General features: G+C 40.0%; 1 protein-coding gene across 1 annotated transcript; it reads right to left on the reverse strand.

The window, feature by feature from the left end:
* Positions 1 to 1,281: 1,281 nt before the first annotated feature.
* LOC128689044 (blastula protease 10-like) lies at positions 1,282 to 25,999 on the reverse strand. The gene is made up of 10 exons (XM_053777108.2): positions 25,832 to 25,999; positions 23,504 to 23,684; positions 22,902 to 23,095; positions 16,815 to 17,018; positions 13,477 to 13,603; positions 11,350 to 11,484; positions 7,807 to 7,890; positions 6,493 to 6,655; positions 4,032 to 4,169; positions 1,282 to 2,915 (listed from the first exon to the last, which is right to left on the reverse strand). Exons 1-10 carry the CDS (start codon positions 25,949 to 25,951, stop codon positions 2,909 to 2,911), a joined length of 1,353 nt encoding a protein of 450 aa, XP_053633083.2. The 5' UTR covers positions 25,952 to 25,999; the 3' UTR covers positions 1,282 to 2,908.
* Positions 26,000 to 27,170: the final 1,171 nt, after the last annotated feature.

Genomic DNA, 27,170 nt, shown 5'->3' on the forward strand with positions numbered 1-27,170 from the left:
CCATAAACGGGTCATTGTTATGAAATTAACTGTAAAACAGTCAGCCCATACGAGTTTTGCAACGCCCGGTAGACGGCAGTCAGTCAGCTTTGACCAAGTAAGGGATGGACGTCTTTTCTCCCTTAGATCCCCTCACAGCTCCTCTCTTATCTTCAAGGCTTCGAATTCCTGGAAAATGTATCGTTCCTGACGAATAATAGACTTGAACTCGAAAACATAGAGACGTACTCTTGATATGCGTCAAAAACGACACCTTCAAAGAACGAACTCTTAAAAAAAGAAGTATTTACTTGAATAAATTCATCTGAAGGTACGACACACTTGTATATTTGTCCATCTTTATTTCTGGAAAGGGGTTAATAAGGAGTGAAAGTGTTGTTCGTGGCAGCATCTGCCGGACTTGTGTAAAACAAACATCTGTTTTACATTACACACATCGTCACTGGCTGTCATTATTAACATATAATTCGATATTGATAGCGGTATCCACGAATGAAATATATTCGATGATTCATAAAGTTTATTTTTTTTTTCAGTGAAATATTACATTATCTTTCAGAGGAATACAGAGTTCGGAATATAACTACAGTCAAAGTGTTTATTATGATCCACAGACGTAAAGGAAAGTGTTTTTACAAGAAAAGTAGTGTTGAGGAAAACAGTTTTTTCCCAAATGTTGCACCTGGTGCAGGTGCTGAAGAAGAACTTATACTTTGTACCTGGAGTAGGTGCTGATGAAGAACTTATACTTTGTACCTGGAGTAGGTGCTGATGAAGAACTTATACTTTGTACCTGGAGTAGGTGCTGATGAAGAACTTATACTTTGTACCTGGAGTAGGTGCTGATGAAGAACTTATACTTTGTACCTGGAGTAGGTGCTGATGAAGAACTTATACTTTGTACCTGAAGTAGGTGCTGATGAAGAACTTATACTTTGTACCTGGAGTAGGTGCTGATGAAGAACTTATACTTTGTACCTGGAGTAGGTGCTGATGAAGAACTTATACTTTGTACCTGGAGTAGGTGCTGATGAAGAACTTAAACTTTGTACCTGGAGTAGGTGCTGATGAAGAACTTATACTTTGTACCTGGAGTAGGTGCTGATGAAGAACTTATACTTTGTACCTGGAGTAGGTGCTGATGAAGAACTTATACTTTGTACCTGGAGTAGGTGCTGATGAAGAACTTATACTTTGTACCTGAAGTAGGTGCTGATGAAGAACTTATACTTTGTACCTGGAGTAGGTGCTGATGAAGAACTTATACTTTGTACCTGGAGTAGGTGCTGATGAAGAACTTATACTTTGTACCTGAAGTAGGTGCTGATGAAGAACTTATACTTTGTACCTGGAGTAGGTGCTGATGAAGAACTTATACTTTGTACCTGGAGTAGGTGCTGATGAAGAACTTATACTTTGTACCTGGAGTAGGTGCTGATGAAGAACTTAAACTTTGTACCTGGAGTAGGTGCTGATGAAGAACTTATACTTTGTACCTGGAGTAGGTGCTGATGAAGAACTTAAACTTTGTACCTGGAGTAGGTGCTGATGAAGAACTTAAACTTTGTACCTGGAGTAGGTGCTGATGAAGAACTTATACTTTGTACCTGCAGTAGGTGCTGATGAAGAACTTATACTTTGTACCTGGTGTAGGTGCTGATGAAGAACTTATACTTTGTACCTGCAGTAGGTGCTGATGAAGAACTTATACTTTGTACCTGGAGTAAGTGCTGATAAAAAACTTACACTTTATACCTGGTGTAGGTGCTGACAGAGAACTTACACCACTGTGTACCTGGTGTAGGTGCAGATAACAATGAATTTACATCCCTATGGACTTAGCTTTATTTCATTTATGTTATTTTTTCACTAGTAGTAAGCCAACTAGTTTATTATTATTATTATTATTATTATTATTATTATTATTATGATTATGATTATGATTATTATTATGATTATTATTATTATTATGATTATGATTATGATTATTATTATTATTATTATGATTATTATTACTATTATTATTATTATTATTATTATTATTATTATTATTATTTATTATATAAAACGTCAAACCTTTGTGGTTCAGTCAGCGAAATGAACGCTGGAGGCTCGATCCTCTGTAAACATTAACTCAACTCTCCCAACCAGGCTTTTACCTAAACCAAGGAACACAGGTAGGTAGTAGTACCACGACTGCCAAATACAACAATTATATTAAGCTTTGCACTTCACTCTAAGCCTATATATACCCTCTGTGTCCATGTGTTAGTTTGTAACAGCTTGATAAAGCTTCTGGAGAGCGAAACGTTGCCACAATAAAATGTCACATTAGTTGCACTTGTGTCCTTTTACCTAACATATTGTCGGCAATTCTACAAGAAGAAGAAGAAGAAGAAGAAGAAGAAGAAGAAGAAGAAGAAGAAGAAGAAGAAGAAGAAGAAGAAGAAGAAGAAGAAGAAGAAGAAGAACAGACAGTTTTTTGCCAATGGAGTTAAGTAAGGTTTAAGAGAGATGTACTCGCCAAGGTTCTTCTGAGGAAGACTTTGAAAGGTCTCCCAGTACGTTAGGCATTTATAGAGCTGGTGGTGGAAGCTGTGTGGATGTCCATCAACCTGCATGAACGATGTTTAAGCTGTGTAGACTTCCAATAACCTGCTGGACGATCACTAAGCTTAGTGAAACATCATTAAACAGCGAGGACATTCTCTAAGCTGCGTGGGTCATCATTAAGCTGCGTGGACGTTCTCTCCAAGGTGGGTGGACGATCACTAAGTTGTCTGGACTATCATGAAGGTGTGAGAATGTTCATTAAGCTGCGTGGACGATCAGTTATTTGAATGGACGTTCATTGAGTTGTGTGGACGTTCAGGAATCTGTGTGGGCGTTCACTGTGTAGTCACTGCCACTACCTCCTGCATAGCAGAAAGCGTAATGGTCATTAGTGGCACCCCTGACAACGTCAGACTTGACGCAAGACTAAATGTATGAGTATCTCGTTATTTGCACTAATTACTGCTGCAGAAAAAAATAGCTGCTTGAAAGCAAAGTAAACAAATAATATAAATGTTCATTTTGTCTGGTTCAGGCATATTTTTTTTTAAGCTGAAGTAAACAGTACTGGAGATTAATTGGATTATGGTGCAAACAACACCTGCAGCGGGTACAGCAGCGAATTGTTGAAGGTACTGAGGAAAAGACACATTTCGGAGCAGGTTTTTATTTTGACAACGTTTCGCTCTAATGTAGCTCGGCGCAAATCGAAATGTTGTCACGATAAAAGCTTGATTAGGATATGTGTTTTTTCATCTAGACTGATACCACTATCTGTTATTATATGCTATGTTATACACCTCTCGGTGTGTATGATGCACCGAGCGATACACACTTCTCAGTGTGTATATACTAAAGAATACACCTCTTAATGTACCTGCCCGGAGAGTAACACATCTTGGTGTATATACACTGAGAGTGATACACACTTTTCGATGTATATACACTGAGACATACACCTCAGTGCATATACGGTAACAGGGACACACCCCATAGTGTATACACCCTTGTCCGGGCTGTGAAGTATATATATATATATTTAGGCTGTTGAAGCTGATGTGTCAGATATTCAGAAAAAAAATTCTCAGAAAAATTATTACACTGGGAAACAGTGAATTTACGTAACCTCTATCTAGATTAAACCTTGAAATATTTTCATACTTTCTTGAATACTTTTCCCAAAATTAGAAAGTATTACTGAAATGTTAATCTGTAAATTACAAAAAAAATTGATAAGGTGCTTATCCACGAAGTATTACCCACAATTTAATCTACAGAACAAAACTAGTATATCTCAACTAGTTTCCTGTCACGTGAAGTGAGTAGTGAGATATATAAGCTTAGAGATTTATAATAGATGGTGATTATTGAATCTTTAGTACTGTTTTATACTGGCTTGTACTTTTAGGAATGTGTCACTAATAGTAATATAATATCTTGAAATAATATAAAAACACAGTAAAAAATACTGAAGTTACCTGCAGGTAGGGATCTGATGAAAGGTGACCTCTGCTGACCAGCCCTTGTAGAAGTTGGTGAGAGTTTGGAAGTTGAGGATCATGGTGTTGGTGGTGGAGGTGAAGGAGCGTCCGGCTGCTATCTCAGTCCCACAGAATCTGAGTTAAAGTTACTTCTTTATAAAGATTTCAAGTCGCAGTTCAGTGGCTGGAATAACTTAACTAACCAAAACTTGGGAGAGGAAACTAGAGACCAGGTTTCGGTCTCTCCTGAAACCTTATTAAGTCACATTATCAGTATGTTTCTTGATAATGGTTCTGGGTGAAGCACAGCGTCATTTGCAGTTTCCTCTACAAAGCGAGAATTATGTGGTTGGTTAATGGGGTTTAAAGCCTATCGACTACATGATGACCTTTTCACCGCCAGTCAAAAATACTATAATCCCAAATATAGGATTAATCTCAAAGAGAATATAAACTGAGAGTGCCCGTGCACATGCACGTTTACTCTGTGCACACACATCAGGAAGAATATACTCATCAGAGTATATGTAGGTAAACTCCTGGATTAGTTCTTTTTTTTTTATTTGCCGGTATTCTCCCGGCCCGGGCCTTTTCCAAGTGGTGGCCCGGCCTTGGCGGCCTGTCTAGGGAGTGTCTGAGACCTAAGTCTCCCATGGAGGAGGTACAAGTACCCCCTCATCGTCGGGACCAACTGTCCCCAGGCCTAGCAACATTCCCCGCCCTCAAGGGGCTCGTAGGGAGAAGCTAGGCCTCTCTGGTCTGCCATCTCCGCCCTAAGAGGGCTAATGGGAATGTCAATCTTGTGAGCAACAAGCTCTGGCTTAGGCACCTATTCTACTCTAGAAGGGCTGGGCATGGTGTCGATCGGGTTAGCTGAAATAACTTCTCCAAAAAAAAACCTGCTCTGTTTTTTTCGTGATATGAATATAAAACTTTAAACATTCTCCAGATAAAATTGTCAGTCTGAACAAACTTAAAAAAAAAAACATTAATTTTAATAAAAATTTAATAAATTTAAACTGGGCTAGAATGTGAATAGTTGGTTAGGCTAAAATATATTAAATTTGTAATAGTCAGGGTAGGTAAGGTCTCTAAGTTAGTTTTTATGAAAAACTTTATATTTTACACCATTTATATGAAAACAATAAATATGTAAGAGAAAATTAGAGAAAATATCTATTTTTTAGGACGGTTCTGCCTAAATAATTTTTTTCCTAAAAGGCGTGACACCACACACACACACACACACACACACACACACACACACACACACACACATATATATATATATATATATATATATATATATATATATATATATATATATATATATATATATATATATATTCATATATGATGGGGTCCACCTCTGGTGTAAATTGTGGGACCCATATATATATATGGTCCTAGGTAGTAGGTTGGTAGACAGCAACCTCCCAGGGAGGTACTACCGTCCTGCCAAGTGAGTGTAAAACGAAAACCTGTAATTGTTTTACATGATGGTAGGATTGCTGGTGTCTTTTTTCTGTCTCATAAACATGCAAGATTTCAGGTACGTCTTGCTACTTCTACTTACACTTAGGTCACACTACACATACATGTACAAGCATATATATATACACACCCCTCTGGATTTTCTTCTATTTTCTTTCTAGTTCTTGTTCTTGTTTATTTCCTCTTATTTCCATGGGGAAGTGGAACAGAATTCTTCCTCCGTAAGCCATGCGTGTTGTAAGAGGCGACTAAAATGCCGGGAGCAAGGGGCTAGTAACCCCTTCTGTATATATTACTAAATTTAAAAGAAGAAACTTTCGTTTTTTCTTTTGGGTCACCCAGCCTCGGTGGGATACTGTTGGTACAGTGAAAGAAAGAAGATATATATATGGTGGAAATATTAGGTCGTGTTTCCATAAGTCACCTGCTGTCCATGTTCACCTGACAGTGAAACATGTACAAGGTATACAGGCCTAGTTGACATCAGTGAAACATGTACAAGGTATACAGGCCTAGTTGACATCAATGACATAATACTATATAGAAAGCCGCTTGTTATACAGAGCATTTCGGGCAAATTAGGTCAGTTTTGTTCGACCCGCACCAGTCGACTAATACCCAGATATTCATTTTAGTGGTGGGGAACATAGACAACCTGTGTAAAGACACATGCCCAATGTTTCTACCCTCGCCGGGAATCGAACTCTGACCCTCGCAGTGTGATGTGAGAGCTTTAGCCACCAGGCCACGGGGCACCCTAATTTTCCCGACATGCTCTTCATAACAGGGGGCTTTCTATATAGTATGTCAGCTATGGTCTATATACCTGTTACATAAGATTAATATTATTAACACGTTACCTAAACATTATCCTTATTGTTGCGTACGTGTCCTAAGTGTTGCATACATGTTGCATACATGTTGCATACAAGCGTTACATACGTTTGTTCATTTCATTACTCACATATCACCGGAGAAGGGGTTTTTCGTCCTGATCTCTAGATTGTCGAAGTAACAGCAACTCTTGCCGTCGCAGTAGTTAGACTTGCCGTAGAGCTTGAACGATGTGAAGGTGAGGCGAGGAGTGAAGCACTTGGGAGCCACGATTAACTTCACACATTTCACACCTGTGGGGAAACAGGTAGTCATGAACACAACGTCAAGAATACTCCAGCATAAGCAAGAAGGGAACGATGTAAGAAGATCGGATACTAAATATAGATTACAGGAAACAAACACTTCAAATATCCCTCAAGGAGTAAGATCAGGGGATGAGCTTGATGCAAAGACTACCACCAGGGGCACACATCAACTAAATAAACTCTGAAATTGATATTCGTTCGACAAATCTAAGATTAACTTCTCGGAAGTCTTAACACTGAATCATATATAACACATGTTAGGCGTATATACGACATATGTTGGGCCTATCTTGGAACATGAATTCCCTTGGTTGACAAAGCATATTACGAAACTCGAGAAAGAGCAGAGATATTCAACGAGATTAGTCCTAGTGCTATGAGACGAGGCTGAAGAAACTTAGCTCGACGAGATTACAGGATAAAAGAACCAGGGAAGACGTGATAATGATACATTGATATACTGTTCGAGAGGCGGTGAACAGGTACACAAGGGCACAGTTAGAAGTTAAACAAACAGAGGAGTCATAGGGACGTCAGAAAACATTTCTTCAGCTTTAGGGCGGTCGGGAACTGAACTAAGAATGAATATGAAAAAGTTCACGAAGTTAGGAAGTTGTATATACAGCAAACAGCAAATTAAAGAATAGGGTTATGAACTAAGACTCAGCTGCTGCATCCATATACGTGTGAGTACAAGCAGGTGAGTACACACCTGAGTTGAACACTGCAATGATACAGTGAAGTCCATGGACGGTTTAAAAAATAGATATGACTAGCTCCAGGCTGTGATGGATATGTGGGGCAGCGAGCCCCTAATAGGAACAGCCTAGTTGACCAGGCAAGCACTGGGCGAGCCTGACCCATGACCGGGCTCCGGTAGTAGAAAAACTTTCAGAACTCATCAAAGATATATCAAAGTTCATTCACCTCAACTGGCTGAAATAGGCGGAAGGAAGAGCAGACGCTGACACATTCTTAACAAAATCAAACAGCCAATTGTAACTAGGTAAATACAAATAAACAATTACAAATTGGTAACTGAGCCTGTACGAAATTTTAAACTTTTACAAAATAGAAACAGAGAGCCACACATGGATAAAAGTCACTGTATTTTAAGATTAACAATCACTAGTTACCGGCATGGTAGTTGTTGGGGAAGTTTGGTGACGTGATGATTCCTGGCCGAGTGATGCGCTCAGAACAAGCACTGATTTTGTCAGCTGTGAGAGAAATGTCGGTGATTAGCCAGAGTCATGGTAGTTGGGACAGTTATGGGGGCAGTGTTGGCTAGTATTGTTAACTTGTCTGTTATTGGTATCATGATAATTGTTGATGGTTTTGTAGTTATTGATGTGTTTATTAGCGTAGATGGTAGTCGGTTAATGGTGTTGTAGTTGTTGGTGCTGTGTTTAGTTGAGAAGTTGATGATTGAGGTAGTTTTTGATGCTGAAGTTGTTAATGCTTTGTGTTGATGAGTAGTTGATGAGGTGTTGGTTATATGTCTGATTCGTTTGTGTCGTTGTTAATTTTCGGTTAATGTTAATGTTTCGCAATTTGGTGGAGCTCCTGTCTAGAAATAAACTTATTCTTGTTCATTAAATGCATCTGTCACTGATTAATGATTCTCAGTGAATAGAGAGAAGAATGACTGGAAACTCAAACTGTGGTCCACTCATATAAGAGGCGCAACGTTATAGCCACTCAACCGATCGATACCATGCCTAACCCTTCTAGGGTAGGGTAGGTGCCTGAGCCCGAGCCTTTAGCTCATAAGACTGTCATTCCCATTTGCCCCCTTGGGGCGGGGATGGCAGACCAGAGAGGCCTAGCTTGTGGCTAGGCCTGGGGACAGTTGGTCCCAAAGATGAGGAGGTACTTGTGCCTCCTCCCATGGGAGACTTAGGTCTCAGACACTCCCTAAAGAGGGAGCCAAGGCCGGACCACCACTTGGAAAAGGCCCGGGCCGGGAGAATACCGGCTAATATTTAATAATAATAATAAGCCACTCAACCACGGAGCTTACAATAGGATGATTTTTACAATCAACACAACTGAGACTTGGATATATTAACGGTATCAAGTGTGATCCCTAGTCTCATGTCCCATGTACAGGGCTGCAGGGGCCTTGACACCCTTCAGGGCTGTGGGATGAGATAATAGGGTTACTGGAGAAATGTTATGGTGATACCGACAAGATGTGGAAAAAAACACTTATATACAGCTCAGGACATTTATTAAAGTAGGGTTACTGTTGATGTTGCTGATACATTCATGTCACAGCAAAACTGTGACATGAATGTATCATGTTAATGTAAGTTCAGGAGCTAGAGTAGTTACAGAACCGGGCAGCTTTTTCCATAGTTCAAGTTCCGGACAGTTCTTCTGTTTATTCATTCAACTTATCATGGATTTATTATTATTATTATTATTATTATTATTATTATTATTATTATTATTATTATTATTATTATTATTATTAATTATTATTATTATTATTATTATTATTATTATTATTATTATTATTATTATTATTAATTATTATTATTAATTATTATTATTATTATTATTATTATTATTATTATTATTATTATTATTATTATTATTATTATTATTATTATTATACCTTTTAATTAAGACATTATATCAGCATTACTTCTGTTACGCTGCTGTGACCTGGACATCCATCATAAATTGCGAGTATGGGTGAAGAAATGTATATATATACACACATATATATACACATATATATACACACATATACATAGGATAAATTCTCCAACAATAAAACATAAGCAAATACAATTTGTTGCTAGGTTTATCTTGATCAACCATGAGTGTTTATCAACACTGTATGTTGTAACTGGGCAAGAAAATATGATAGCAACAAATGATATTACAAAATAAATGCAATTCCTGTGTCATCTGGGTTATCCTAGGTAATCTACACCTAGGTTGCTATGTATGATAATTTACGTAACTGTATTTATGTGTACTTGTAACTGAATAAACTTATTTATTCACCTGTGACTGAAACCTGATCTGATCAGCTGATAAGACACCTGTTGTCCATGGTCATCCATCCGTAAAATGGGTACCTGGGTGTTATTGGACTGGTGTGGGTCGCATCCTGGGGGACAAAACTGACCTACTTTGCCAGAAATATTATACAATACAGTTTTTATTTCTTTGCAAGTTTACGTTGAGATTCTGTAGTTACAATAGTGAGTTGCAGTCTTCTTCTTCTTGATTCGCCGGTACTATCCCGGCCCGGGCCTTTTCCAAGTGGTGGCCCGGCCTTGGCTCCCTTTCTCGGGAGTATCTCAGACTAACGTCTGCCATGGGAGGAGGTACAAGTACCTCCTCATCGTTGGGACCAACTGTCCCCAGGTCTAGCCACATTCCCCGCCCTCACGGGGCTCGTAGGGAGAAGCTAGGCCTCTCTGGTCTGCCATCCCCGCCCCAGGGAGGCTAATTGGAATGGCAATCTTGTGAGCTGCAAGCTCTAGCTCAGGCACCTACCCTGCCCTAGAAGGGCTGGGCATGGTGTCGATCCGAGTTGCAGCGCAAAGAGAGCCACTATCATGCCATGGCATTATGCATAACAAGTGGCTTTCTGTATAGTGGTATGTCACTGATGTCAGCTAGGACTGTATACCCTGTACATGTACTTGTAGAAATAAAGACAGTATTATTATTATTATTATTATTATTATTATTATTATTATTATTATTATTATTATTATTATTATTATTTAAGGCTCATTTTCTCTTATTATTTCATGCGTTAGGATAAGAGAAAACGAATAACATCAGTGACTAGTAAGGGAAGCTTACCTATACTCGCTTTCAAACCAGATAGAGATTTCGTTCTGATTTTTAACCCCGGATGTTGGGATATTTAACCCGGGAAGGTTAGCCACCCAGGCTAACCCAAGAAAGTCAGTGAGTCATCAGAAACTGTCTGTTTAATTTCCACTGTGGACCTTCAATCTTGCTTCCCTCAGGAAACTACCCACACTAGTGGACTAACACCCAGGTACCTACTTACTGCTAGGTGAACAGGGAAAGCAGGTGCAAGGAAACATGCCCTACGTTTTCACCCATGCCGGGGACTTAACTCCAGACTCTCAGTGTGTAAGGCGAGTTCATTGCCAACTGAATCTCAGGACACCACCCGAAGACTGCCATTCACCCCAAACATAACCTTGTCCATCCTAGCGTTGATCATCCACCCAAGTTCAGTAATACTGGACGAAAATATTGAAAGTAAATTTTCATTAATATTTTTTGCGAAGAGCACTGACAGCTGAAAGGTAACAACTGTTAATTTCTGCCGCAGATAAACGGAATTTATATACTTTTTTCCGCTAGTTCTTCAACAGTGAAGACTGTTGTTAAGAAAAGACATGTTGCATGATAAGTTATTAAGTGGCATAGATAATTTCACTTTAACAAAGTGAAGCGTTGTCTCAGAATAAAAGATAGTTCTGCTCTATGTGTGCCTTTCTGTAGTGCTTCAGCGTCGGTCCAGTGAGGACCTGTAACTGGCTGGTTACTGCAATACAAAATTTATTAACTACTGATCTGATTAAAGTACATACCTTAAAGAAAGAATAAATAGCAATAATGACAAGCGTGCTTACTAATTAGTGCACTAGCAAAAAGAATACGCGACTTACTGTAATAGGAGCCAGTTTTCACCTGGCAGTAGGTGCCGGAGGTTCCAGGAGGACAAACGCATTTGCAGGAGGCGCCTAAGTAACCTTCATTTCTGCACGGGTCAGTCTTCAGATGACACTTGGCCAGCCACTTGTCTGTGTTAATGGTATATGTGTACAAGCATCATCAGTCTCTACGTTAATATAAATCTAGCATGGTCATAACACACACACACACACACACAGTAGCGATCAGGGAAGAGGCGGGGCCAGGAGCTGAGTCTCGACCCCTGCAACCACAATTAGGTGAATTAGGTGAGTAGGTGAGTACATACACACCTGACGACACTGGAGGACAGGAGAGATAGGGGGAACATGATAAAGACATATAAAATATGGAGAGGAATTGACAAGGTGGACAGAGAATGTTCCAGAGATGGGACACAGCAACAAGAGGACACAGTTGGAAATTAAAGACACAGATGAATCACAGGGATGTTAGGAAGTATTTCTTCAGTCACAAAGTAGTCAGGAAGCGGAACAGTTTGGGAAGCGATGTAGTGGAGGCAGGATCCATTCATAGCTTTAAGCAGAGGTATGATAAAGCTCATGGTGCGGGGAGAGTGACCCAGTAGAGGCCAGTGAAGAGGCAGGGCCAGGAGCTATGACTCGACCCCTGCAAACACAACTAGGTGAGTACAACTAGGTGAGTACACATACACATACAGGCTGCAGGCCTGATCCAGCAACTGGCTCCTTGAATTTAACCCTGCTAAATGCAAAGTCATGACGATCGGGGAAGGGCAAAGAAGACCGCAGACAGAGTACAGGCTAGGTGGCCAAAAACTGCAATCCTCACTCAAGGAAAAGGATCTTGGGGTAAGTATAATAAGCACATCTCCTGAGGCGCACATGAACCAGAAAACTGCTGCAGCATATGGGCGCCTGGCACACTTGAGAATAGTGTTCCGATTCCTCAGTAAGGAATCGTTCACGACTCTGTACACTGTGTATGTCAGGCCCATACTGGAGTATGTAGCACAAGTTTAGAAACCACACCTGGTCAAGCACGTCAAGAAACCAGAGAAAGTGCAAAGGTTTGCAGCAAGACTAGTTCCAGAGCTATGGGGAATGTTCTACGAAGAAACGTTCAGGGAACTCGGCCTGACGACTCTGCAGGACAGGAGGGTTAGGGGGAGACATGATAACGACATACAAAATACTGCGAGGAATTGACAGTGTAGACAGAGACAGGATGTGCCAGAAATGGGACACAGAAGCAAGGGGTCACCATTGGAGGCTGAGGACTCAGATGAGTAAAAGAGATGTTAGGAAGTATTTCTTTAGTCATAGAGTTGTCAGAAAGTGGAATAGTCTGGCAAGTGATGTAGTGGAGGCAGGAACCATATATAGTTTTAAGACGAGGTACGATAAAGCTCATGGAGGAGGGAGAGAGTGAGGACGCAGTAGAGATCAGTAAAGAGGAGGGGCTATGAGCTATGAATCGACCTCTGCAACGACAAATGGGTGAGTATAAATAGATGAGGACACACACACAGATGATATATATATATATATATATATATATATATATATATATATATATATATATATATATATATATATATATATATATATATATATATATATATATGCACGAAAAAGTCGATAGGCATGGCAATCTTTAAGTAAAGATCTTTCACGCTTTTCATTGATTCATCAGGAGCTATGCAATGTTGCGAGGGGCAACAGGTTGACTGAGAAGTTTTCTCTAAGGAAAAGTGGCATATTGCTGTGTAGTCTCTAGATCCGAGTAGCTTATGTTCAACATCTCCTACATCAGATTCACTGAGAGTGAACACAAGGTCCAGCCTCTCTGGTTCCTCCACTCTCTCTCTAGTTGTGTCCCTGTGAATTTTTCAATCGCTTCTTTCAATAATTTAACTCTTCACGTTTCCTGCCCTCCGTGTGCCTCCGGATTTTCCCAGTCTATTTGAAACCTTTTTGGTTGAAGTCTCCTGTGATCAGTTATTGTGATTGTCACAGTCATCCACTGACAATCACAAGTGAGTTAAATAATTGCTACAACAACAGACAACTAACATATAACGACTGAAACAATCACAACTGAGCAAGGGCGTCACTTACTTATGCAGTTGTACATTTTATTAGCCAGTAGTTTATCCCTGTGTGAGAGACCATCACGCTGGCCTATGACGCCTTGCATTAAGGGGTCCAGGGTGGAGATGGTGGGCTTGCGGTTAATAGAGAAGCTCTGTAAAAGAGAGAGGAAGGCCCTGATAGCACAACCACACTAGGATAACTTTTCAAAGTTTTCAAATACAATTTTTGGTCCTCAAAAAATGACACAACATACAGTGAATCGTAAGTTTACAAATGAATAAGAAAACTGACCAAATATTGTTCCTCAGGAACTGGTATTGCTTTAATTTTGGGAGCTGTTCTCAAAAAGTAAATTTAACTAGTGACACAAACTTAATTTTTGGAATGCGAAATCTGAGAGGAAATTAAACCTTATATAAAACCGATATATACAAGTATTGGCACTAATATTAATTATTAATCACTATGTATACTTATTCCAGGCATACTAAGTAGATATGCCTTCAAGTATTTCCTGGTGAGCACCAAACCCTTATGGATCGTACAACCTACCTTCAATTCGACAGATATATAATTTCCCAGAGAAGCTATACGTGTGCTTAAAATATGATGCAATGAACGGTTCTGCTGAACACTTACCAGGTGTTGTAGTATACCTGATACTCTCGTGCCACAAGTACTTTTGTTAACCACTAGATACGAGAACTAGGTAATTAGGCGTAACAGACCTATATGAACAATACCTTCTCCCTTCCCTTTGTTGCAACATATTTCTAGAACAGATAACAACAGACTGATATGGCTTTTAGGATAACTAAACGATGGTGTCTTGAGAACATGATGGCAGCTGCTTTCTTCACTGAATGATCTAAATGCCGTCGATACATTATGACCCGTATTTCGATCGTCTTCAATATATGAAGCACCTCAACATTGTTCAGCATTATCAAGAATGTTCAGTTACAATTACTAATACTGAATGTCCCTCTGGCTTGCTCCAGGGAACGACAAAACGTCTATGGGCCCAGTTAGTGTTATCTGGTGGATTTTCCCGGTCTGCCGGCACTGAGAACATACTGGTTGCATTTATCAGCATCAAATACAACGAATTTACTTCCATGTACATAATTCTATGCACGAGGAGCTTGGAGAGGACCGCCCAGCTCTTACTCTGGGACCATTAATCTTCGCCAACACCCGCTAGCTTACTTAATCACTACAACATGGTTTCAGATCTCCAACCTACCGCTGGAAGCCTAACTCCTGACATGCATCGCAAGCATCTATCTGCCAGTTATTATTATAAAGAGTGACAGAACACCTTCAGTTCTGACACACCTTATCATTAATGACTGAATACCCACTATATAAATTTTGTATTAAGTCTTAACATTACAGTATATGTTAATGAGTGCCACGGCACTGAGGCTGGCACTTCGTCTGCCGGAAAGCAACTTCCTGGCTCACGTAGGCCTCTGAGGAGAGGGATCGTGACTTTCTCGCTCTTCATTTTCCCAACGAGGAAGAAGGGAGAGGAGAGGCATCCCTTCTTAAACAGAGAAATTTTCCCACATTATGCAGGTAATAACATTAATAACACTACTGCTACCACTAACATTAATAATAATAATAATAATAATAATAATAATAATAATAATAATAATAATAATAATAATATTATTATTATTATTATTATTATTATTATTATTATTATTATTATTATTATTATTATAATAAGGTCAAGAAGGGAACGTGGACAGTGGCTGGACAACATGAGACGAAGTTGACGATCAAGAAGACAAATGGAAAGGTAGAGACGACGAAGAAGAAAGGGACTGCTGTGGAAACTGTTGTGGAAACATCCAGTGCATTCTCGGTGCTCCCCGACGAATGCGAGTCGACTACTGGGAACGCCACTACAAACGACACCAAGGAAGGTAAGAATATTGTTGTTGTTGGGGATAGTCAGGTTAGATATATGGATAGGGCTTTCTGCTTGATGGACAGGAGTAGGAGACAGAGAGTTTGCTTTCCTGGGGCTGGGATGGAGGACATTGTTAGCCGGCTTGACAACATCATGAACGGTAATGGGATCAATCCCATCATCTGTCTCAGTGCTGGAGGCAATGATGTAGGCAAGTGCAGAAGTGAGGACTTAGTTAGAAGGTTCAAGACAGCAATAGACATAATTAGGAAGAAGGGGGGGCGCCCTGTTATATGTGGCATTTTGCCAAGAAGAGGTGTTGGAAATGAATGGTTGTCCAGAGCAATTGGTATTAATTGCTGGCTGGATAAACACTGTAAGGATAATGCAGTACCATTCATTGACAACTGGGACAACTTCTATGGCCGAAATGACATATATGCCAGGGATGGGGTTCACTTATCCAGGGCAGGTGTGGGTTTTCTCGCTAGCTCAGTTGAGGGGGTTGTTAGGACTTTAAACTAGTATTAGTTAGAGGTACGGGTGTAGAGATGATAAAAAGTGAGTATGGATATATTGACTTATGCTCTGATATTAAGAATCTTAATAGTAACTGTCATGGAGTAACCCTAGGTAATGATAATTTCAGAAATCGTGTAAAAACAAAGATGAATAGGAAAAAATGTGCAGAAGAAAAAACATATGATGGTATTTTATGCTAACAGTCGAAGTGCAAGAAATAAGATTAATGAACTACGTTTGATAGCATGTGCTGGGAACTTCGATGTCATTGCATTAACTGAAACGTGGTATGATTGGAGAGGCGTAGAATGAGGGGAGATATCATTGAAGTGTATAAGTGGATGACGGGCATAAACAAGGGAGATATTAATAAAGTACTGCGGGTGTCGAACCAGGTAAGAACCAGAAATAATGGATTTAAATTGGATAAATTTAGATTTAGAAAGGATATAGGTAAGTACTGGTTTTCTAACGGAGTTGTAGATGCGTGGAACAGTCTTCCCAGTGGGGTGATAGAGGCTAGGATCATGGGTAGTTTAAGAAGAGATTGGACAAATATATGAGTGGGAGGGGCTGGGTTTGATTGGTGTCATTGGGTACGGGAGTTATTTCTTGGGTAGCTTAAGGTAGAAGTCGTTTTGATAAGGACCTGCCTCGCATGGGCCAGTAGGCCTTCTGCAGTGTTCCTCCATTCTTATGTTCTTATGTTCTTGTAATAATAATAATAATAATAATAATAATAATAATAATAATAATAATAATAATAATAATAACAGCAATAATAACAACAGCAATAATGATGATGATAATAATAATAATAATAATAATAATAATAATAATAATAATAATAATAATAATAATAATAATAATAATAATAAAATGAATTGCTCAAGCCATGGTATTGTAACTTTCTAACCTTGTCGCTGTAGTGCATGATAGATGATAAATCGTAGATGATGTTGAAGTTGTTGATCCTAGATTTGGCTCTCTTTTCGAAGTTCCTGACTTGAGAAGGTATGATGTTTTCGTTGTTGATGTGGACGAACTCGTCTCGGTCTGGGCGAGAATGTTCGTGTGCGAACCCAATAGCGTGACCCACCTCGTGAACCACTATTCCCAGCTGCAGTGTACGGTACAAGGATTTAGTTGGTATAAACCTTGGTAATAAATACCGACAAGTTGGTTTAGAAAGACACGTAAGCAAACACTATAACATATTTATTAGAAAACGTTTCGGTCCTGGGACCTTGATCACTTCTAACATGTTAGAAGTGATCAAGGTCCCAGGACCGAAACGTTTTCTAATAAATATGTTATAGTGTTTGCTTACGTGTCTTTCTAAACCAAGGATTTAGTTATGACTAGTGTATATGCTCAGCTGCAGTGTACAGTGCTAAGCTTAAGTGCTGGCTAGTGTATGTACTCAGTAACAGTGTACATACAGTGTACGGAACTGCTCGAGATCTGGAATGAGTTACCCTACAATCAATACGTTGTATTTAAGACCAGCACGCACTACCTCTCCTGTGATGAATGGTTTGAAAAACCGACATGTTGAAGATTGAGACACTTATGCAGCATATGGGAATCTTTATCCAGGAAACGTTTCGCCACGCAGTGGCTTCATCAGTCCAATACAAAGAGGAAGGCGTAAGGAGAGGAGGAGAATGAGGTAATCAGTCTATCAACCTGGAGTCGATGTGTTCAGTCCATCAATCTTGTAGAATGTACATTCTACAAGATTGATGGACTGAACACATCGACTCCAGGTTGATAGACTGTTTACCTCATTCTCCTCCTCTCCTTACGCCTTCCTCTTTGTATTGGACTGATGAAGCCACTGCGTGGCGAAACGTTTCCTGAATAAAGATTCCCATATGCTGCATAAGTGTCTCAATCTTCACTACCTCTCCTGCCTGGATATAAAGTTGTGATACCGACAAAAAGTGGAACATATGCAACAGTTAGGTATCTTTATTTCGAAATAAAGATACCTAACTATTGCATATGTGTCTTACCTAACAACCTGTCGGTATTTTATACCATTTTAATGTTCAAAAAGTGGAACATTAAAAAAAATGCCATCCCCTTAGTTCTTGTTTTAATGATAAAGTTTCGGTCGCTTCAACTTCACAAATGGTAAGAAAACGTAAGTTTATTTTTATCGGGAAAACCCCGGAGTAGAAGTAAGATCTATCAATTTTTCACCTTACTACCGTGTTCAGTGGTGGTCAGGACGGTGCCTGAGTGTTGATAATATGTTCTAGAGATGATGCTATATCCTCCTGCTTTCAATGTGGCTGTATTCAATATAAAAAAGTTGTCACACAGCATCTGCATCTGTAGAGATCTGGTTTTGTTATGTTCATTTGTGTCTTGATCGAGTACATTAAATGTCCCCCTGCCGGATTTGCAAAAATTGTCCCTATTGCTCGAATATTTGTGTTCGTTAATTCTAATGGATAAATTCCTGCTTGTCTCACTTACGAATTTCTTTTCACAGTGACCATACTGGATCATGGAAATAAATGGTATAAAATACCGACACAATGGAAATATAAACACAAATGCAGTATAATGTGATCCTTTATTGACAACGTTTCACCCACACAGTGGGCTTTCTCAAGTCACACACGGATCTACCTGGGGTTGGAAGGTACGAGAGTATTTATAGTCATGTTGAGGTCAGGTGGAGAATGCTGCATCTGATGATCTACCGGGTGGGGTTATAGAGTCTTGGGTAGCTTGGCAGGGGTATTGGACAAGTTTGGAGTAGACCTTCTGCAGTGTTCTATGTTCTTATGTGGCGAACCTATACATGGAACATCTAGAAGCCGAACGTTTCTCCACCATTATTCCTTCGTCTGTCACCTGGCTCCGTTATGTTGACGACATTCTCCTCATAACTCCTAAACGCTTCAACGTTCAAGCTCTCCAAGACAAGCTCAACCAGGTCGAGCCTTCAATCCAGTTCACACTTGAAGAAGAAGTCGACAACACTCTTCCTTTGTTAGGTAAGACACATATGCAACAGTTACCTAACAACCTGTCGGTATTGTATACCATTTTGATGTTCACTCTTCCTTTCCTTGATGCTCTGCTCTGCAAAGCTGACAACGAACTTCGTTTTAAAGTCTATCGAAAACCCACCAACCAAAACGATCTTCTCCACTTCTACTCTCACCACGACACCAAAACCAAACGTGGTGTAATTATAGGCTTCTTCCTACGTGCACTCAGAATCTGCAGCAATGAGTTCCTTGAGGAAGAGTGCACTATAATTGAACAAGTATTTTCTAAACTCCACTATCCTCGTCACTTCATCAGAGACTGCAGACGGCGGGCATTAAACATCTTCAACACACCCAGAGAAGACACTGCCGAGAAGAGATACATAGTCCTCCCAACCAACTCCATTGCCAAACATGTTTCCAACATCTTTGCCAAAACATCATTCCAAGTATCTACCTCCACAACCACGACCATCAAGGACATCACCAGTAGTAGACAGGACAAGCCTCCATCCTCTGCAGGGGTATACATAATCCCTTGTAATGACTGCAACAAATTATATGTGGGCGAAACATCAAGAGACCTCCAAACACGTATTTCAGAACACCAATATGCAAGCAGGACTGACGATACAAGGAATGCCTGTGTACAACATCGCAATTCACACAACCATTTAGTTAACTACAGAAACTCAAGACTTATAGCCACAGAAGACAACACTCAATACAGAAGAATCCTGGAATCATCGCTCATCTCTACAACCAACAATTTCAACCAGAACAATGGCTTCTATAACATAGCTGAACCACTCGCCAAGAAACTTCTTCATCGCTATCCCACATAAGAACATAGAACACTGCAGAAGGTCTACTCCAAACTTGTCCAATACCCCTGCCAAGCTACCCAAGACTCTATAACCCCACCCGGTAGATCATCAGCTGCAGCATTCTCCACCTGACCTCAACATGACTATAAATACTCTCGTACCTTCCAACCCCAGGTAGATCCGTGTGTGACTTGAGAAAGCCCACTGTGTGGGTGAAACGTTGTCAATAAAGGATCACATTATACTGCATTTGTGTTTATATTTCCATACTGGATCATGCAGACACCTGCGATAGATGTACGTTGTTTTGTCGTGGCCGCGTTGTAGTGAGTTCCTTCATGGATGTATTAGCTGCAGTAGCAGCTGCGAGGCGAGTATCGGTGTTTCCTTGCAGAGAAACTGAGCTCGTCTTCTCTATTCCTCAGGAATATATGAATGACGGGTGTTGTGGGATGTATCTGAGGATTACGATCTCGGCGATGAATTCCTGTAGGAAGCATGGCAGTTCTGAAAGCTGTGTTCAGAACAGCAAGATATCCTCAGAATACGATGTCCAATCTTTCTATCAACGTATACAGAAAATCTACCAACAAAGACGATCTACTGCTCACATGACGAGTTGCACACCAAAAGGGAAACATTCATAGGCTTCTTTTTGCAGACTTCCATTTCCTGTCCTATTTTCCTGGAGGAGTGCACCTATATTATAAGCATTTACCAGACTTCTGACTGCAGAGGAGGCAAAAGCCATTCCTAGCACACCTAGGGATCACTGGCTATAACAAATATGCACTTGGCATTTCTTGCTTTCAGAGCCATCAAGAAACTCGCCAGAATATGGCCTATGACATACCAACCTACACCGGTATTTACGTAATGCCGTTTGATCTCTGTGAAGAAATATTAAGAGAGATAGGTAAGAATTTATCCACCAGAATTAACTAACACAAAATTTTATGCTGTTGGAACGATCTTAGTGACGCTTATGTGATCCACAGGGACACAGGGACATGGGATTGGACCAAAACACTAATACTCATCGCAGGACCATATATCTACAGACGTCGTTGTGTGGGAGTTTTTCTCATTGTTATAACAAATACAAATGCCTAAGAAGCAGGAAACAATAATATAGCCGCCCCATTGCACACATGATCATCAGTCAGTTATTGTAGTCTCCACCACCCGACATGACAATCAGGTGAAAAACCACTATACCTCTTCTCAAGGGTTTACCCCCACGATAAGCTTATGTTTTCTTGCTATTTTTATAACTGGAATGGCACGATCCCAGGACCGAACCATTTCCACCATAACAGCACTACAATGGTTACATTTTGTGTTATTTTCCCACTGCTCTCCTACCTCATCATCTCTATCTCATCCACTCAACTCTCGCCCTATAATTTTGTTGTTCTTGATTCATTGGGAAGATCTTTTCACACACACATGATTTATCCCTGTGAGCTGAACCAATCCCGGAGATTGGTTCAGCTCACAGGGATGAAATCTAACACATCCTATGCTGAACATTAAAATGGTATAAAATACCGACAGATTGTTAGGTAAGACACATATGCAACAGTTAGGTATCTTTATTTTGAAACGTTTCGCCTACACAGTAGGCTTCTTCAGTCGAGTACAGAAAAGTTGATAGAAGCAGAAGATACTTGAAGACGATGTAATCAGTCCATCACCCTTAAAGTTTTGAGGTGGTCAGTCCCTCAGTCTGGAGAAGAGCATTGTTCCGTTGTCTGACAACGGAACAATGCTCTTCTCCAGACTGAGGGACTGACCACCTCAAAACTTTAAGGGTGATGGACTGATTACATCGTCTTCAAGTATCTTCTGCTTCTATCAACTTTTCTGTACTCGACTGAAGAAGCCTACTGTGTAGGCGAAACGTTTCAAAATAAAGATACCTAACTGTTGCATATGTGTCTTACCTCACATCCTATGCTGTTCTCTTTCCACGTGTTCCACTTTTGAATCAGGTTTCGATAGATGCTGTTCTATACCTGTTCATTTGTATACAAGGATCTATGTGATGAATGGTTTGAAAAACCGACAAGTTGAAGATTGAGACACTTATGCAGCATATGGGAATCTTTATTCAGGAAACGTTTCGCCACACAGTGGCTTCATCAGTCCAATACAAAGAGGAAGGCGTATTGGACTGATGAAGCCACTGTGTGGCGAAACGTTTCCTGAATAATGATTCCCATATGCTGCATAAGTGTCTCAATCTTCAACAAGGATCTATACATACCAGTAGCAGTCATTATTTGTAGCTCTTCATAAATCTCTGCCAGAAATTATGTAAATTCTTGCCTTGGCATTTCTTAAAAAAGTGTGGCATCTCACTGTAAAAAATCTATTATTTTAATTTTTATTACCCAGTGGTTACTATTCTTATATTCTGATGAGGAAGTGTACACTGAAATAGGCCCGGTAACAAAGATGATAACCACGGTCACGGTAAGAAAACACAGTACGAAGTTCACGGCTTTTTAGAGATTGTTACCAGCAGATATAAGATTGTTTATTGTGTGTCAGGATTGCAATGGAAGACCTGGGAGGGGCAGAACGTGGCAGGAAAAATTAATCCTAGGAAAGCATTCTGGTGTTCCACCAGAACTGATACAGTATCAAACTTCAAATATAGAAGGGCCTGAATATATACATTAATGTATGAGACAAACAAGAGGAAGAGATGACAAAAAAATAAAGGACAGTAATTAATTAGTTTTATCTACTATGAGAAAAAAGAGAGAGGATAAACAAAAATTAGTTTTTAGTGTAGAAATAATGTGGTCTTCAGTTTGCTGGCTTCTCCAAGCATATATGTACATGGAAAACAACCACGGGAGGAGTTGAATGATAGCTGTAGTCTAGCGTGTCTGATCTAACTGATCAGACACGCATCATCTGAACGTATTTGCTTGGAATTCCGTTTTTCTCTGCAACATTGCAAGCTCCTGAAAGACCCAGAGTTATCATTCAACTCACCCCCCCCTTCCCGTGGTTGTTTTCCATTATGTATTGCTTGTTCACGATTATTTCATAATATATGCATATATGTAAATATTTTATTGAGATACCATAAGGTTACTTTTAATTTTATTTGTCTGATGGATATAAAGAGTGATGGAAGCGGGAACTCACGTGGTTACAGCCATTGCCGATGGAGACCTCTTGCCCTTTGAAGTATAGTATACGCCCGACGTAAGAGTAGCATCCAGGGCCGTACATAAACCTCAAGTGAGGCTGGTTAGTGTTGGTAGTGGGAGCGAATTTGATGCAGGTGTGTTTCATCCAGTGATCCATGCCAGACACACACGCTTCTCGGTCTACTTTATCTAGAAACACACATATAAGGTATGGGAGATATACACTGCTTAGTAGGACGAATTTGTTCAGCCTTAAAATAAATAAATACTTTTGTAAGGATTTGCAGTTACTTAATATTAAATGAGACAATTATTAATCCTTTTTTTGTATTTTAAAGGAATTGAATATTACACAAGTCTGAAAATAACTGGGGTTAGTCGTGTTAAATATTTCCTCAGCTGGATGAGACACGAGTTTGATTTTATCTCTGACCTCAATAGAAAAATTAATGATACAGTGTATAAAGCAGTGTATCAAGTAGTTCATTCAGTGCAAGAAGTGGAGGATCCATCCTCTGTCCTTTTAAAATGGCCTGGTATCTGGCTAATCAAGCTGTTGGTGCTCGCAACTAGATGGGGTAATCTACCATCACTCACCTCCATCAAAGACATACGGGACTATAGGGTAACCGTCCCCGCCGTTTGGCCAGCGGTAGACTAAGTCTGCCATTGCCTTCCTCTCCCTCACACTCTGCCACTGCTCCTCCGACAGCAACATGTCACTCTGGTACAGCGTCTTTCCCTCGACTTCCTCCGGATTCGTCTCCATGAAGTCGCGCTGGGAGGAAAAGCATCGCGAGTCTATCCAGTATTATTTCTCATAAATACCTGTGTGTCTGTGTGTGTGTGATTCCATCCGTGTGTGAGTGGGGCCGTGTATTTACCTGCACACATATTTGTAGTATATGACAGCCTGCTAAACGGCTGTCATATACTCGACTGTTTTTGGTTGTTTGGCATTGCGTCTGCCTAGAACTTGTGCGATGTATTTCTTTTAGGTTGCAACACTGAGTCTGTACGTGAGACAGAGTATTTCATGTTTAGTAAATTTACTGAAGTTGTGGTTTCAGGTGCATAATCCTACAATGTAAATTGTGTTAAGCATTATGGTGTTTATTACCAGTGCAGTCACCTTGGTTACAGAGTTTTAATTCAGGCTTCCATATCAAGTGATATTTATCTTAAATTTGCATTCATAACTCATTACCCTTGTTTACATACTTATTCATGAACCCTTACAAGTCATAAGAGAAGTAAATTCACTGGTTGTTGAAATTTTCTGACCACTTATTACTCTCGTTTATTTAATGTGTTTAAAGTAACCGTTAAATAAATATATGTTTTTAATAAAATATTTATAGAATTTTGCTCCTTGATCCTATGAACTGTAATTATTATTGTATAGTCTGTCTTACTGTTAACTGAGCAACTGTTATCAGAGCAGCTAGGCCTGATTCATTAGATTGTTAGTGTTGGCACATAATGAAGTGGGGCCTGTCGAGGATCCAGAAGCTATAGCTTAACACTGTATCTAAACGTGAAAAATTTGGCTGTCCAGGTAAAGTTTAACCCTTATCAGTACGCAAGTTAATTTACAGTATTTCAATGTACTTTTCCTGGGTATTTACGGAAGAGTTTATACACGATCTCACCTTATCCAGGCCCAGGAGACTGACCTTGTAAAGCTTATGCAAACTGTCTGTCATATGACTCACGAAATCGTAATGACACGATTGCAAACAAACCATACCACGGGCGGGGTTTGATCCCGCGGTCAGAGAGTCTCAAAACTCCAGACCGTGGCTAACGCGACGGTCTGGAGTTTTGAGACTCTCTGACCTGGGGATCAAACCCCGCCCGTGGTATGGTTTGCACGGAGCGTTTATGAAAATGGATATACTCTTAAAAGCTTATAGAAGGAATATTTTTATAGTACAGACACCTAGTCTTATACCGGGAGAATTTCCCATGAAAGATGCTATTCATCTTATTGGAAATGATGTTACAGCATCAGTTGGTATTCTGGGGAATCCTTGGTAACAAATAATTCCCTCGATGAAAATTATGTACTTGAAGCATATAGAACTAATCCTCCCTTGTTCCTATTGAGTGTGATAGCTCGTACTATGGCTAGGACACAAAAAGTAGTCTGGCCACTTGCTCCCTCTCTAAACATTGACGCGCGGAAAATTGCCCAGATTCTACCCTTAAACACTTTATTCATTGATATACTTCGTCCATCTTCTACAGGGAATGAATGTAACAGGCCGCTTACTAAGGATACAGCTAGGTCACTATAGCATTCACCCATCATGTCCCATCGATCCCACTCTGAAGAGAATTAGGAATGTTGCACTTTCTGAGGAACAAGCTAGGGTCTTAGCAGACAAGTTTACTCTTAGGTTTTTTCGTAGACGAGCTATGGACTTTGCTCACAATAATCCTCTTGGTGGACATCTTGGCACGAAAAAAAAAACAACTCGAAACTTAATATGGACCAAAATGAAGGAGTCGATGGCCTCTCATGTAATTGCCAAACTTCTCATTTGATTTGCAAGCCAAATCAATCTCCAAAAGTGACTCGTTTTGTGCACATTCCTGCTTTAGAAGAGCCGTTCTCCCTGCTCATTATTTGTCGGAGTTTATCTGTTGGAGGTTTACTGTGGGTAGTTACTCACTGATAGATCATTGTCTTCACATCTGAAGGACCCATGATCAGTTCTGGGTGGATGGCGGGGAGGGATGTGTTTACACCTGGTGTCCCTATTTATGCAGCAGAAAATTAACATCTGGGTGTTAGGTGACTGTTATCGGGGCTGGGATTTAAGATGAGCTAAAGTAGAATAAAAATGTTTAAATTGCAAATTGAACAATGCAATAAATGGATTTATTCCATCGATTTACAAAAAAAAATTGAGTTTTTACCATTGTTTCGACAGGTGATACCGCAGAGGGGATAGAAAGCCCTCTTTTAACGAATGCTGATGTAGGTTGAGCACAGAGTGTCACAACCATCACACACAACCAGCTGTAGATCGGCTTCATGTTGACCCTTCGTCACACAGCACACAACTGGTGATTTCCACATCCCTCTGGAGACTTATATACCTCCACATTTCTCACCTGTACACACCAAACTGCGAAAAGAGAGTTTCTGACTCGCTATTAGCAGATGGAGGATCGAGCCTCCACCATTCCTTGCTCTCAATAACTCACATGGTGTAGCGCCTCGTATAATCTTTCTCCACTGAACACACCTGAAACACCCCTGACAATAGGATAATTTTACAACTAGCACTACTGCAGTCATCTTATTGTAAGCTTTGTGACTAAACAGTTGCAAAAAAAAAAAAAGGTTTATGTATCGTTGTTTGTCGTCCTGGATGTATTTGGTATAGAGATGTATCGGATGTGAAAAGTTTAGATATCCGTGGATGCGGATGCGGATCCGGATGCGGATGCGGATATCCGATACATCACTAATTTGGTAGAACATCAGAAGAAAATTCGTTAATTACTTTTTTTGTCATCATGAAAGGCACACGAGTTTGGTAGTTATTAAAGCTGTAAAACAATAAACTTGAGTGAATGGAGCTTAAAGGTTCTATGGAGACAAATATAACCTCATTTAATTTTGTTCATGTTCGTCATTAAGTGTTCAGTAATCAGGTGTTCAGTAGTCTTCTTGCGTAGTGAAGTGGTCCCAGGATCCGGCACTGAAGGATGACTTGCACGAATACCCATGACGCAAACCACAACTTGAAACACCTTCATTAATTTGGTTACGTATTTATTATAGCGAGAATAGAAATATAGATTTTTATGAGTGTGTAATTACCTAATACTGTATGTGCTTACCTCTTTGCTCTTGCGAGGGGCTGAGTCTCGGCTCTTGGCCCTTCCTGTAACCTGGCTGTGGAAATATAAACACAAATGCAGTATAATGTGATCCTTTATTGACAACGTTTCACCCACACAGTGGGCTTTTTCAAGTCACACACGGATCTACCTGGGGTTGGAAGGTACGAGGGTATTTATAGGCATGTTCAGGATGTTGAGGTCAGGTGGAGAATGCTGCATCTGATGATCTACCGGGTGGGGTTATAGATCATCAGATGCAGCATTCTCCACCTGACCTCAACATTCTGAACATGACCATAAATACTCCCGTACCTTCCAACCCAGGTAGATCCGTGTGTGACTTGAAAAAGCCCACTGTGTGGGTGAAACGTTGTCAATAAAGGATCACATTATACTGCATTTG

Source organism: Cherax quadricarinatus, chromosome 21 (assembly GCF_038502225.1).
Source record: "Cherax quadricarinatus isolate ZL_2023a chromosome 21, ASM3850222v1, whole genome shotgun sequence".
Classification (NCBI taxonomy): domain Eukaryota; kingdom Metazoa; phylum Arthropoda; class Malacostraca; order Decapoda; family Parastacidae; genus Cherax; species Cherax quadricarinatus.